General features: G+C 42.9%; 1 protein-coding gene across 1 annotated transcript; it reads left to right on the top strand.

Moving 5' to 3' along the window:
• Positions 1-5,447: 5,447 nt before the first annotated feature.
• LOC135523041 (protein S100-A5-like) lies at positions 5,448-7,436 on the top strand. Its single transcript, XM_064949766.1, has 3 exons — positions 5,448-5,526; positions 6,426-6,573; positions 7,104-7,436. Exons 2-3 carry the CDS (start codon positions 6,433-6,435, stop codon positions 7,266-7,268), a joined length of 306 nt encoding a protein of 101 aa, XP_064805838.1. The 5' UTR covers positions 5,448-5,526; positions 6,426-6,432; the 3' UTR covers positions 7,269-7,436.
• Positions 7,437-15,230: the final 7,794 nt, after the last annotated feature.

Genomic DNA, 15,230 nt, shown 5'->3' with positions numbered 1-15,230 from the left:
CTCGAGCAGGCATACTAATAGTAGTACCACTCGAGCAGGCATACTTATAGCAGTACTACTAAAGCAGGCATACTAATAGTAGTACTACCAGAGCAGGCATACTAATAAAGGTACCATTAGAGCAGATATACTAATAGTAGTACCACTAGAGCAGGCATACGAATAGTAGTACTACTAGAGCAGGCATACTAATAAAGGTACCACTAGAGAAGATATACTAATAGTAGTACTACTAGAGCAGGCATACTAATAGTGGTACCACTAGATTAGGCATACTAATAGTAGTACTGGAGCAGGCATACTAATAGTGGTACCACTAGAGCAGGCATACTAATAGTAGTACTGGAGCAGGCATACTAATAGTAGTACTACTAGAGCAGGCATACTAATAGTGGTACCACTAGAGCAGGCATACTAATAGTAGTACTGGAGCAGGCATACTAATAGTGGTACCACTAGAGCAGGCATACTAATAGTAGTACTGGAGCAGGCATACTAATAGTAGTACCACTAGAGCAGGCATACTAATAGTGGTACTACTAGAGCAGACATACTAATAGTGGTACTGGAGCAGGCATACTAATAGTGGTACTACTAGAGCAGGCATACTAATAGTGGTACTGGAGCAGGCATACTAATAGTGGTACTACTAGAGCAGGCATACTAATAGTAGTACTACTAGAGCAGGCATACTAATAGTAGTACTAGTAGAGCAGGCATACTTATAGCAGTACTACTAAAGCAGGCATACTAATAGTAGTACTACTAGAGCAGGCATACTAATAAAGGTACCACTAGAGCAGATATACTAATAGTAGTACCACTAGAGCAGGCATACTAATAGTGGTACTGGAGCAGGCATACTAATAGTGGTACTACTAGAGCAGGCATACTAATAGTGGTACCACTAGAGCAGGCATACTAATAGTGGTACTGGAGCAGGCATACTAATAGTGGTACTACTAGAGCATGCATACTAATAGTGGTACTACAAGAGCAGGCATACTAATAGTGGTACCACTAGAGCAGGCATACTAATAGTGGTACTGGAGCAGGCATACTAATAGTGGTACTACTAGAGCAGGCATACTAATAGTGGTACTGGAGCAGGCATACTAATAGTGGTACTACTAGAGCAGGCATACTAATAGTGGTACCACTAGAGCAGGCATACTAATAGTGGTACTGGAGCAGGCATACTAATAGTGGTACTACTAGAGCAGGCATACTAATAGTGGTACCACTAGAGCAGATATACTAATAGTAGTACCACTAGAGCAGGCATACTAATAGTGGTACTGGAGCAGGCATACTAATAGTTGTACTACTAGAGCAGGCATACTAATAGTGGTACTACTAGAGCAGGCATACTAATAGTGGTTCCACTAGAGCAGGCATACTAATAGTGGTACTGTTGCAGGCATACTAATAGTGGTACCACTAGAGCAGGCATACTAATAGTAGTACTACTAGAGCAGGCATACTAATAGTAGTACTACTAGTGCAGGCATACTAATAGTAGTACTACTCGAGCAGGCATACTAACAGTCGTACCACTAGAGAAGATATACTAATAGTAGTACTACTAGAGCAGGCATACTAATAGTAGTACCACTAGAGCAGGCATACTAATAGTGGTACTGGAGCAGGCATACTAATAGTTGTACTACTAGAGCAGGCATACTAATAGTGGTACTACTAGAGCAGGCATACTAATAGTGGTTCCACTAGAGCAGGCATACTAATAGTGGTACTGTTGCAGGCATACTAATAGTGGTACCACTAGAGCAGGCATACTAATAGTAGTACTACTAGAGCAGGCATACTAATAGTAGTACTACTAGTGCAGGCATACGAATAGTAGTACTACTAGAGCAGGCATACTAATATAGGTACCACTAGAGAAGATATACTAATAGTAGTACTACTAGAGCAGGCATACTAATAGTCGTACCACTAGAGCAGGCAAACTAATAGTAGTACTGGAGCAGGCATACTAATAGTGGTACCACTAGAGCAGGCATACTAATAGTAGTACTGGAGCAGGCATACTAATAGTAGTACTACTAGAGCAGGCATACTAATAGTGGTACCACTAGAGCAGGCATACTAATAGTAGTACTGGAGCAGGCATACTAATAGTGGTACCACTAGAGCAGGCATACTAATAGTAGTACTACTAGAGCAGGCATACTAATAAAGGTACCACTAGAGAAGATATACTAATAGTAGTACTACTAGAGCAGGCATACTAATAGTAGTACTACTAGAGCAGGCATACTAATAGTGGTACCACTAGAGCAGGCATACTAATAGTAGTACTACTAGAGCAGGCATACTAATAGTGGTACCACTAGAGCAGGCATACTAATAGTAGTACTGGAGCAGGCATACTAATAGTAGTACCACTAGAGCAGGCATACTAATAGTGGTACTACTAGAGCAGACATACTAATAGTGGTACTGGAGCAGGCATACTAATAGTGGTACTACTAGAGCAGGCATACTAATAGTGGTACTGGAGCAGGCATACTAATAGTGGTACTACTAGAGCAGGCATACTAATAGTAGTACTACTAGAGCAGGCATACTAATAGTAGTACTAGTAGAGCAGGCATACTTATAGCAGTACTACTAAAGCAGGCATACTAATAGTAGTACTACTAGAGCAGGCATACTAATAAAGGTACCACTAGAGCAGATATACTAATAGTAGTACCACTAGAGCAGGCATACTAATAGTGGTACTGGAGCAGGCATACTAATAGTGGTACTACTAGAGCAGGCATACTAATAGTGGTACCACTAGAGCAGGCATACTAATAGTGGTACTGGAGCAGGCATACTAATAGTGGTACTACTAGAGCAGGCATACTAATAGTGGTACTACAAGAGCAGGCATACTAATAGTGGTACCACTAGAGCAGGCATACTAATAGTGGTACTGGATCAGGCATACTAATAGTGGTACTACTAGAGCAGGCATACTAATAGTGGTACTGGAGCAGGCATACTAATAGTGGTACTACTAGAGCAGGCATACTAATAGTGGTACCACTAGAGCAGGCATACTAATAGTGGTACTGGAGCAGGCATACTAATAGTGGTACTACTAGAGCAGGCATACTAATAGTGGTACCACTAGAGCAGATATACTAATAGTAGTACCACTAGAGCAGGCATACTAATAGTGGTACTGGAGCAGACATACTAATAGTTGTACTACTAGAGCAGGCATACTAATAGTGGTACTACTAGAGCAGGCATACTAATAGTGGTTCCACTAGAGCAGGCATACTAATAGTGGTACTGTTGCAGGCATACTAATAGTGGTACCACTAGAGCAGGCATACTAATAGTAGTACTACTAGAGCAGGCATACTAATAGTAGTACTACTAGTGCAGGCATACTAATAGTAGTACTACTCGAGCAGGCATACTAACAGTCGTACCACTAGATCAGGCATTCTAATAGTAGTACCACTAGAGCAGGCATTCTAATAGTAGTACCACTAGAGCAGGCATTCTAATAGTAGTACCACTAGAGCAGATATATTAATAGTAGTACTACTAGAGCAGGCATTCTAATAGTAGTACTACTAGAGCAGGCATTCTAATAGTAGTACTACTAGAGCAGGCATACTAATAGTAGTACCACTAGAGCAGGCATACTAATAGTAGTACTGGAGCAGGCATACTAATAGTAGTACTACTAGAGCAGGCATACTAATAGTAGTACCACTAGAGCAGGCATACTAATAGTAGTACTACTAGAGCAGGCATAGTAATAGTAGTACTACAAGAGCAGGCATAGTAATAGTAGTACTACTAGAGCAGGCATAGTATTAGCAGTACTATTAGAGCAGGCATAGTAATAGTAGTACTACTTGAGCAGGCATACTAATAGTAGTACCACTAGAGCAGGCATTCTAATAGTAGTACCACTAGAGCAGATATACTAATAGTAGTACTACTAGAGCAGGCATTCTAATAGTAGTACTACTAGAGCAGGCATACTAATAGTAGTACCACTAGAGCAGGCATACTAATAGTAGTACAGGAGCATGCACACTAATAAAGGTACCACTAGAGCAGGCATTCTAATAGTAGTACCACTAGAGCAGGCATACTAATAGTAGTACCACTCGAGCAGGCATACTAATAGTAGTACAGGAGCATGCACACTAATAAAGGTACCACTAGAGCAGGCATACTAATAGTAGTACAGGAGCATGCACACTAATAAAGGTACCACTAGAGCAGGCATACTAATAGTAGTACTACTAGAGCAGGCATACTAATAGTAGTACTACTAGAGCAGGCATACTAATAGTAGTACCACTAGAGCAGGCATACTAATAGTAGTGCTACTAGAGCAGGCATACTAATAGTAGTACTACTCGATCAGGCATACTAATAGTAGTACTACTAGAGCATATATACTAATAGTATTACCACTGGAGCAGGCATACTAATAGTAGTACTACAAGAGCAGGCATACTAATAGTAGTACTACTAGAGCAGGCATACTAATAGTAGTACTACTAGAGCAGGTGTAGCAATAGTCGTACTGCTAGTGCCAAACAGGCCATCTTCAGTTCTCTAATAGCACTATTGTAACACACATGTCTCAGATTGTATTGTGCTGACAAGAGGCAGGGCTGCATTTCATACCAAAAATATGTTTCTTCCCTTCTGGCCTATCTCACTCCACTTCAAAGATCTGATAGGTATGCTGTGAATGAAAGCAACATGGCAGACACTCGGTGGGGCCACTGCTTACACCTAGCCTGCCTTCTCAGACCTGCAAAAGGGAGTGAAACAGGACAGAGAGGAGGGGACAACTTTTGGAATGAAAATGCAGCCCAGGGTTTTGTAGCAGAGCGATGGAAAATAGTGGTTAGGTTATGCAACAGTTGGGCTGGATAAATAAGAGGCGTGCTCTCTGTGGTGATAGAAACAGGGGCATGCTCTAACAAACACACACACAAATAAGGGCATGCCTCAGAGCTGTGACTCATATTACTCATTTTTTGAGCAGTCTGGAATCTCCACAGCTCCACTTTCCACACAGTTTGTTGAGAACAAACCAGCCCCAGGTTTGTGGATGGCAACATGGAGGGCGACAACATGTTGGAGTGTTATAACATAGAGGGTTACCACAGCTGGGGCCTGGCCTATTACACAAGGAAATACATGCCAAATACAATTAAGGAATAAGCTTCTCTCTTCACACCCTCAAAACAAGATTGAACATAATCTTGACCTTTAAAACATGAATTAATGCAAATGATAGCATTGGCACATGACCATTTGAGATCAAGTCTGATGGAGCAGGTTTGGGTGGAGCTGACCTCATTTTCAGGGCATCAATGGCTGCTTGTGGGCTGATCATGTGTCTGCTCTGCTTGAGGGGGTGTTTTTCACTTTAAGAGGAAGCTTTTCTTCTCTCTGGCTCACATCAGTCTCACATCAGGACCCAGCCTGTTAGCCACACATATCATAGATCTTATCTTCTGCTCTGAGGTGAGTTGAGAGGGAGGGAGGAGGGGGGAGGGGGCTGCTGCAACTCACATATAGAGGAACACAGAGGAGGGAAGGAGCAGGAAGGAAGGAGAGAGTTAGGAACATAAAGATAGAACTGTTCTATTATATACGGTTAGGAATGAGGGAATGACAAAGGTAGAGAAGTTGGAAGCAGGGAATGAGAGCGATGAGAATTGGATAGATGGGCGGGACATGTTGAATGAATGGACTGAATATGGAGCATAGCGATGTGTGTATTTGTTTGTGTGTGTGTGTGTGTGTGTGTGTGTGTGTGTGTGTGTGTGTGTGTGTGTGTGTGTGTGTGTGTGTGTGTGTGTGTGTGTGTGTGTGTGTGTGTGTGTGTGTGTGATGGGTTATAAAGTGCCATTATAAAGTGCCAATAACTATACGTTTGCAACTGTTTGCCAAATCAATGTTTCAATGTGATCCTTTTATACGTTGCATTAATTTACTCTGGAAACACCTGCTGTAAACACACAGTAGAACAACACGGTCTTGACCTGAACACATTCCATTCCCTGGGTCTTATAACTTTAAACATGTTTTCATCTTTAGTGTAGCTGAGCCTTCTCCTCTTCATCTCTCTTGTTGTGAATCATATGTTCCATTGTAATAACCAGCCATAGACAGGATGAATACTCATGTCACTCTTCTCTCTTCTCCTTCCCTTGCTTTACTCTCTCTAATCCAATACTCTTCCTCCCTGTGATTTCCTCACTCATAACTTCCCCTCTACCTGCTTTCCTCCCCCCTCTCTTCCTCTCTTCCCCCCTTTTCTCTTTTTTTCTCCTCCTACCCCACACCCCTGCCTCCCTCTCTCTCTCATCCCCTCTTCCCAACTCTCTCACCGTCCACCTGCCTCCTCCTCTCTCCCCCAGGTACAGTATGTCTCGTCTGGAGAAGGCCATTGTATCCATGGTGGAGGTGTTTGAGGACTATGCTACAAAGGATGATAAGAATCGCCAGCTTAGCGGTACAGAGCTCGCAGAGCTGATGAAGAAAGAGCTGGCCAGCCCAGAGTTCCACGTAAGACACACACAGACACAGACACACACACACACACACACACACACACACACACACACACACACACACACACACACACACACACACACACACACACACACACACACACACACACACACACACACACACATTCACACACACACACAGTGTTGTTCTGTATGGCTCAGTTGGTAGAGCATGGTGCTAGTAACACCAGGATAGTGGGTTTGATTCCTGGGCCCCACCCATACGAGAAATCGATGCACGCATAACTGTATTTCACTTTGGTTTAAAGTGTCTGCTAAATAGTATATTATTCTATTATCACACAAACACAGCCTATCCACATGTTTTACATATCCATACCACAACATAGTAGTAATGTTTTACTAACATATACCACTGCATAATGATGTCGACAAGATACCTAGAAAGCCTACATACCTTCGTGTGTGTGTGTGTGTGTGTGTGTGTGTGTGTGTGTGTGTGTGTGTGTGTGTGTGTGTGTGTGTGTGTGTGTGTGTGTGTGTGTGTGTGTGTGTGTGTGTCAGGGAAAGGTGGAACCAGCAGTGCTCCAGGAGGCGGTGACCAACCTGGATAAGAATCATGATGGGGAGATCAACTTCAGAGAGTTCTCCATGTTCTTGGCTACTCTGGCCAGGGGCTACTACAGAGCCAGAAACAAGGGCAAGGGCAACAAGGGCAAGCCTGAATGAGGGGCGAAAAATTACCTGTTGACAGGTGTGGCCAGTATCGAGACACAGACACACACTGTTTTTCTATGATAAAAGAGAGAAAATGATACATTTACTGTAACTTGTATGGTGCTTTTAAGATATCTTCTCAACATTTCCCCTGTTTTTTTAAAATGAAATTTGACTTGCTTACTAGTTGGTGTTGTGTGTTTCATTTTTGTGATGGAGAATTCCTTGGGGTGATGTGATGAGCACCAATTCTCAGACATTACAACTGGTACACCCATTAACCTTTTGCGTGTAGGGGGCAGTATTTTCGTTTTTGGCTAAAAAACGTACTCATTTGAAACTGCCTATTTCTCAGCCACAGAAACTATAATATGTATATAATTGTCAGATTAGGATACAAAACACTCTAAAGTTTCCAAAACTGTTAAAATATTCTCTGTGAGTATAACAGAACTGATATTGCCAGCGAAAACCTGAGGAAAATCCAATCAGGAAGTGCCTCTTATTTTGAAACCTCTCTGTTCCTATGCATGCCTATCCTCCATTTAAAGGGATATCAACCAGATTCCTTTTTCTATGGCTTCCCTAAGGTGTTAACAGTCTTTAGACATAGTTTCAGGCTTTGTTTTGAAAAATTAGCGAGAAAGATCACATTGCGTAAGTGGATAGGAGGGGGATCTCAGAGTGAGTTTTGCGGCCATTGTTTCTCCCTGTCCTATTGAAAAACCTACACTCCCGGTTGATATATTATCGAATATATATTTTAAAAACAACCTGAGGATTGATTATAAAAAAACGTTTGACATGTTTCTGTGGACATTATGGATATTATTTGGAATTTTCGTCTGCGTTGTCGTGACCGCTCTTTAATGTGGATTTCTGAACATAACGTGACAAACAAACAGAGGTATTTTGGATATAAAAATAATCTTTATGGAACAAAAGGAACATTTGTTGTGTAACTGGGAGTCTTGTGAGTGAAAACATCCGAAGATCATCAAAGACAGGTGGATTAACAAAAAAGGCTAAACTGTGTTTTGCAATACTGCACTTGTGATTTCATGAATATGAATATTTTTAGTCATATTATTTGACTGTGGCGCTATGCTATTCAGCAGTTGCTGATGACAATTATCCCGCTTAAGGGATGGGTAGCGTCAAGAAGTTAAAGAGATACTGCAGAGCTCTGGCAATTATTTTGTTTTTCTACTTACCCAGAGTCAGATGTGTTTCTACGTGCAGTCTCTGCACTAGTTAGACTTGGCACACGAAATCACCTTTAACGTCATTCATACTGCACACAGAGACGTACAAATGGTATGCACAAGTTCATCAGACTCTGGGTAAGTAGAAAAACATCCAATATCTTATTTGCCAGAATCTCGCAGTATCCATCCATCCACCCATCACGTTTTCAGTGAGAATGTCTGTTACCGTTTTCTACTCATTCTTTGGTGAGAACCCGCTTCAGGTGTAGGCTTGGTTTACATATTTTCTTCCCCTCGTTACTCCCCCTCTCATCCTCCCATCCAGCCCATGTCCTGAGGACTCCATGTGTCTCCCTGTGTTAGTGTCACAGTATTAGATAAGAGGACAGGTATAATGTTGAGATTAAAGGTAGAAGCCTGATTATGACCTAATGCTTTATAGTCGGGTGAATCCATTCACCTTATGCTCATACCATGCTTCTCACAATAGACTAGAGCCCACAGCTGGTACAACAAATATAGACTGGTTTCACCCTCCCATGAAGCCCCTGGATACTGATCAGTGTGTTGTTTCCTCTTAAGGTTAGAATTAGGGGAAGGTAAACTGATCCTAGATCTGTACATATTGGACAAAATGGAGCTCTTTCAATGTTCTGATCAGGTAGTATGAATAGTAGAATATGGGTAAAAGGTAAACAAATGTTTTTGAAATGTTTTTTATATTTTTATTTATTTATTGAATTGAATAACTTCAATGCTTTTTTAGAAGTGTGCACCCTTGTTCTACTACTTGGTCTACAGTCTACAATGCATTTTCTGGGTAAGCACCATAGCTCATATACAGCTCATTTAACTCAACTCCGGAACAGAATATTCTGATCAGGATAGGGTGATTCTATGAACCCTATTACTGCTGTCTTCTGGCTCTCTATCTAGATTAAATTATTTGACCCAAAATACATCCCTCAGCCTTTAGGATCAAATAGGAGAACACCTCCCTCAGCCTCTAGGATCAAATGGGAGAATACCTCCCTTAGCATCTAGGATCAAATAGGAGAATACCTCCCTCAGCCTCTAGGATCAAATGGGAGAATACCTCCCTTAGCATCTAGGATCAAATGGGAGAACACCTCCCTCAGCCTCTAGGATCAAATGGGAGAACAACTCCCTCAGCCTCTAGGATCAAATAGGAGAACACCTCCCTCAGCCTCTAGGATCAAATAGGAGAACACCTCCCTCAGCCTCTAGGATCAAATAGGAGAACACCTCCCTCAGACTCTAGGATCAAATAGGAGAACACCTCCCTCAGCCTCTAGGATCAAATAGGAGAACAACTCCCTCAGACTCTAGGATCAAATAGGAGAACAACTCCCTCAGCCTCTAGGATCAAATAGGAGAACAACTCCCTCAGCCTCTAGGATCAAATAGGAGAACAACTCCCTCAGCCTCTAGGATCAAATGGGAGAACAACTCCCTCAGCCTCTAGGATCAAATAGGAGAACAACTCCCTCAGCCTCTAGGATCAAATGGAAGAACAACTCCCTCAGCCTCTAGGATCAAATGGGAGAACACCTCCCTCAGCCTCTAGGATCAAATAGGAGAACAACTCCCTCAGCCTCTAGGATCAAATGGGAGAACAACTCCCTCAGCCTCTAGGATCAAATAGGAGAACAACTCCCTCAGCCTCTAGGATCAAATAGGAGAACACCTCCCTCAGCCTCTAGGATCAAATAGGAGAACAACTCCCTCAGCCTCTAGGATCAAATAGGAGAACACCTCCCTCAGCCTCTAGGATCAAATAGGAGAACACCTCCCTCAGCCTCTAGGATCAAATGGAAGAACAACTCCCTCAGCCTCTAGGATCAAATAGGAGAACACCTCCCTCAGCCTCTAGGATCAAATAGGAGAACACCTCCCTCAGCCTCTAGGATCAAATAGGAGAACACCTCCCTCAGCCTCTAGGATCAAATAGGAGAACACCTCCCTCAGCCTCTAGGATCAAATAGGAGAACACCTCCCTCAGCCTCTAGGATCAAATAGGAGAACACCTCCTTCAGCCTCTAGGATCAAATAGGAGAACACCTCCCTCAGCCTCTAGGATCAAATAGGAGAACACCTCCCTCAGCCTCTAGGATCAAATAGGAGAACACCTCCCTCAGCCTCTAGGATCAAATAGGAGAACACCTCCCTCAGCCTCTAGGATCAAATAGGAGAACACCTCCCTCAGCCTCTAGGATCAAATGGAAGAACACCTCCCTCAGCCTCTAGGATCAAATAGGAGAACACCTCCCTCAGCCTCTAGGATCAAATAGGAGAACACCTCCCTCAGCCTCTAGGATCAAATAGGAGAACACCTCCCTCAGCCTCTAGGATCAAATAGGAGAACACCTCCCTCAGCCTCTAAGATCAAATAGGAGAACACCTCCCTCAGCCTCTAGGATCAAATAGAAGAACACCTCCCTCAGCCTCTAGGATCAAATAGGAGAACACTTCCCTCAGCCTCTAGGATCAAATAGGAGAACACCTCCCTCAGCCTCTAGGATCAAATAGGAGAACACCTCCCTCAGCCTCTAGGATCAAATAGGAGAACACCTCCCTCAGCCTCTAGGATCAAATAGGAGAACACCTCCCTCAGCCTCTAGGATCAAATAGGAGAACACCTCCCTCAGCCTCTAGGATCAAATAGGAGAACACCTCCCTCAGCCTCTAGGATCAAATAGGAGAACACCTCCCTCAGCCTCTAGGATCAAATAGGAGAACACCTCCCTCAGCCTCTAGGATCAAATGGAAGAACACCTCCCTCGTGAATTATCGGTGTTATCTTATCTTAGTAGTTATGTCAAGTCCTACTTTCTTTTAATTCTCCCGCTTAATTCTGTAAAATCCTGCATTGTAATAGATCTACTCATAGACAGATGGTGGTATTGTATCAGGAGTGTGTAGCGCCCAAGTGCTAAAGCAAGTGTCTCTCAACTCCCAACTGTAATGCTGCTTATAGACCAGCGTTCTTCACCGTTGGTCCTTGGCAGCTACAGGGAGTGTCAGATTTATTTCCTGCCAAGCACCAACACTCCTGATTCTACTAATCATTGGTCATTGGTAAATTCATTGAACCAGTGTTAGAATGGTAGAAAACCTGACACCTTTAGCTCTCCAGGACCAGGATGTAAGAACACTGCTGCAGGTCAATACCAGTGGACAGGAGCAGTAGAATGACCTGTATCTCAGAGACTTCCTAGGTTAAAGGGGAGGTCCCATCAGTGATCAGCTCTTGTGGACCTGTAATTGGCACAAATGAAAGGGGTCCAAATGGCCAAACACTTTGCATGTGAATATCTCTTCATCTGTGTGTGTCTCCTGTGTGAGTCTGTACTTGCATGCTTGTGTTTGTGTGTGTGCCTGTGTGAGTCTGTACTTGCATGCTTGTATATGTGTGTGTGTGCCTGTGTGAGTCTGTACTTGCATGCTTGTATATGTGTGTGTGTGTGCCTGTGTGAGTCTGTACTTGCATGCTTGTATATGTGTGTGTGTGTGCCTGTGTGAGTCTGTACTTGCATGCTTGTATATGCGTGTGTGCCTGTGTGAGTCTGTACTTGAATGCTTGTGTTTGTGTGTGTGCCTGTGTGAGTCTGTACTTGCATGCTTGTATATGTGTGTGTGCCTGTATGAGTCTGTACTTGCATGCTTGTATATGTGTGTGTGTGCCTGTGTGATTCTGTACTTGCATGCTTGTATATGTGTGTGTGCCTGTGTGAGTCTGTACTTGCATGCTTGTATATGTGTGTGTGTGCCTGTGTGAGTCTGTACTTGCATGCTTGTGTTTGTGTGTGCCTGTGTGAGTCTGTACTTGCATGCTTGTGTGTGTGCCTGTGTGAGTCTGTACTTGAATGCTTGTGTGTGTGCCTGTGTGAGTCTGTACTTGCATGCTTGTATGTGTGTGTGCCTGTGTGAGTCTGTACTTGCATGCTTGTGTATGTGTGTGTGCCTGTGTGAGTCTGTACATGCACGCTTGTATGTGTGTGTGCCTGTGTGAGTCTGTACATGCATGCTTGTGTTTGTGTGTGTGCCTGTGTGAGTCTGTACTTGCATGCTTGTGTGTGTGCCTGTGTGAGTCTGTACTTGCATGCTTGTATGTGTGTGTGCCTGTGTGAGTCTGTACTTGCATGCTTGTATGTGTGTGTGCCTGTGTGAGTCTGTACTTGCATGCTTGTGTATGTGTGTGTGCCTGTGTGAGTCTGTACATGCACGCTTGTATGTATGTGTGCCTGTGTAGGTCTGTACTTGCATGCTTGTGTATGTGTGTGTGCCTGTGTGAGTCTGTACATGCATGCTTGTATGTGTGTGTGCCTGTGTGAGTCTGTACTTGCATGCTTGTGTGTGTGTGTGCCTGTGTGAGTCTGTACTTGCATGCTTGTGTATGTGTGTGTGCCTGTGTGTGTGCCTGTGCATGCTTGTGTATGTGTGTGTGCCTGTGTGTGTGCCTGTGTGTGTGCCTGTGTGTGCCTGTGTGTGTGGCTGTGTGTGTATGTGTGTGTGTATGTGTGTGTGCCTGTGTGTGTGTGCCTGTGCATGCTTGTGTATGTGTGTGTGCCTGTGTGTGTGCCTGTGTGTGTGCCTGTGTGTGTGCCTGTGTGTGTGCCTGTGTGTGTGCCTGTGTGTGTGCCTGTGTGTGTGTATGTGTGTGCCTGTGTGTGTGTGCCTGTGTGTGTGCCTGTGTGTGTGTGTGTGCCTGTGTGTGTGCCTGTGTGTGTGCCTGTGTGTGTGCCTGTGTGTGTGCATGCTTGTGTATGTGTGTGTGCCTGTGTGTGTGCCTGTGCATGCTTGTGTATGTGTGTGTGCCTGTGTGTGTGCCTGTGCATGCTTGTGTATGTGTGTGTGCCTGTGTGTGTGCCTGTGTGTATGCCTGTGCACACTCGTATGTGAGTGTGTGTATGACAGTGTGATAAACACCTGCATCTAAATGGGAATGGAATGTATCTCTAAGGCGAGAACCATGGTTTGTTTCATATAGTAATATAAATCAATGTGTAGTTATGAGTTGAAGAACAGTAACCACGACTTGTACTTCACCGTTTGGATCATCACTCACACGTTAATGACCGTCATTAACGCACTATATATTTGCACAACTATCTATTCATTGCTAATTGCTTTGACCTCACTGTCAACATGACTAGGCCAATTAAGTCTGTTAGGTTTGAATCACTAGGTGTGGTTCTTGTTTGCAGGGTGTGTGAAATTCAAGCGACCCAAGCCCAGCTCCAAGCCACAGTGTGAAAGCGACCCAAGCCCAGCTCCAAGCCACAGTGTGAAAGTGATACAAACCCTGTGATCAGTGTCTTTGTTAGACACACCAGTCTGTCTTCATGTCAGGGTGTCAGAGCAACAGAACAGAGACAGACCTTTACAGCTACTAGGTCTACATGAAACAAACAGCTTTCATTGTCTAAACCATAAAATGTGAAGTTAAGACTGGTTAACCAAGCCAGTAAGGGTTATTCCAAATGGATACAGGGCCTTCAGAAAGTATTCACACCCCTTGACTTTTTTCACATCTTGTTGCGTTACAACCTGAATTCAAAATGGATTAAATAGAGATTGTTTTGTCACTGGCCTACACACAATACCCCATAATGTCAAAGTGGAATTATGTTTGAAATGTTTACAAATGAATTAAATATCCGTTTGAGAGTTGAATATCCGTTTAAGTATGGTGAAGTTATTAATTTCACTTTGGATGGTATATCAATACAACCAGTCACTACAAAGATACAAGTGTCCTTCCTAACTCAGTTGCTGGAGAGGAAGGAAACCTCTCAGGGATTTCACCATGAGGCCAATGGTGACTTTAAAACAGTTGCAGAGTTTAATGGCTGTGATAGAAGAAAACTGAGGATGGATCAACAACATTGTAGTTAGTCAACAATACTACCCTAATTGACAGAGTGAAAAGAAGAAAGAATGTACAGGATAAAAAATATTCCAAAATTTGCATCCTGTTTGCAACAAGGCACTAAAAAATACTGCATATATAAAGCAATTAACTTTTTGTTCTGAATACAAAGTGTTACGTTTGGGGCAAATCCAATAAAACACATTATTTAGTACCACTCTCCATATTTTCAAGCATATTGGTGACTGCATCATATTGTGGGTATGCTAAACAGAATGGAGCAAAACAAATGCAAAATCCTAGAGGAAAAACTGGTTCAGTCTGCTTTCCACCAGACACTGGGAGATGAATTCACCTTCAGCAAGAAAATAACCTAAAACACAAGGCCAAATCTACACTGGAGTTACTTACCAAGAAGACAGGGAACGATTTAAGTCAAAACTGTAACAACCTGAGTGGACGAGTTACAGTTTTGACTTAAATCTGATTGAAAATCTATGGCAAGACTTGAATATGGGTGTCTAGCAATGAACAACAACCAATTTGACAGAGCTTGAAGAATTTTGAAAAGAATAATGGGCAAATCTTGTACAATCCAGGTGTGCAAAGCTCTTAGACTTACCCAGAAAGACTCACAGCTGTAATCGCTGACAAACGTGATTCTAACATGTATTGACTTATGGGTGTCAATGCTTTAGTAAATGGGATATTTAAGTCATTAATTTTCAATAAATTTGCAAAAACGTTAAAAAAACATGTTTTGACTTTGCCATTATGGGGTATTGTGTCTAGATGGGTGAAAGAACATATTGACATAATCCATTTTGAATTCAAGCTGTAACACAAAAAACGTGGAAGAGGTCAAGGTGCATG

Source organism: Oncorhynchus masou, chromosome 30 (assembly GCF_036934945.1).
Source record: "Oncorhynchus masou masou isolate Uvic2021 chromosome 30, UVic_Omas_1.1, whole genome shotgun sequence".
In the NCBI taxonomy this organism is placed as follows: domain Eukaryota; kingdom Metazoa; phylum Chordata; class Actinopteri; order Salmoniformes; family Salmonidae; genus Oncorhynchus; species Oncorhynchus masou.
Note: the sequence above shows the minus strand (reverse complement) of the source record. Positions and strands in the feature narration are given on the sequence as shown.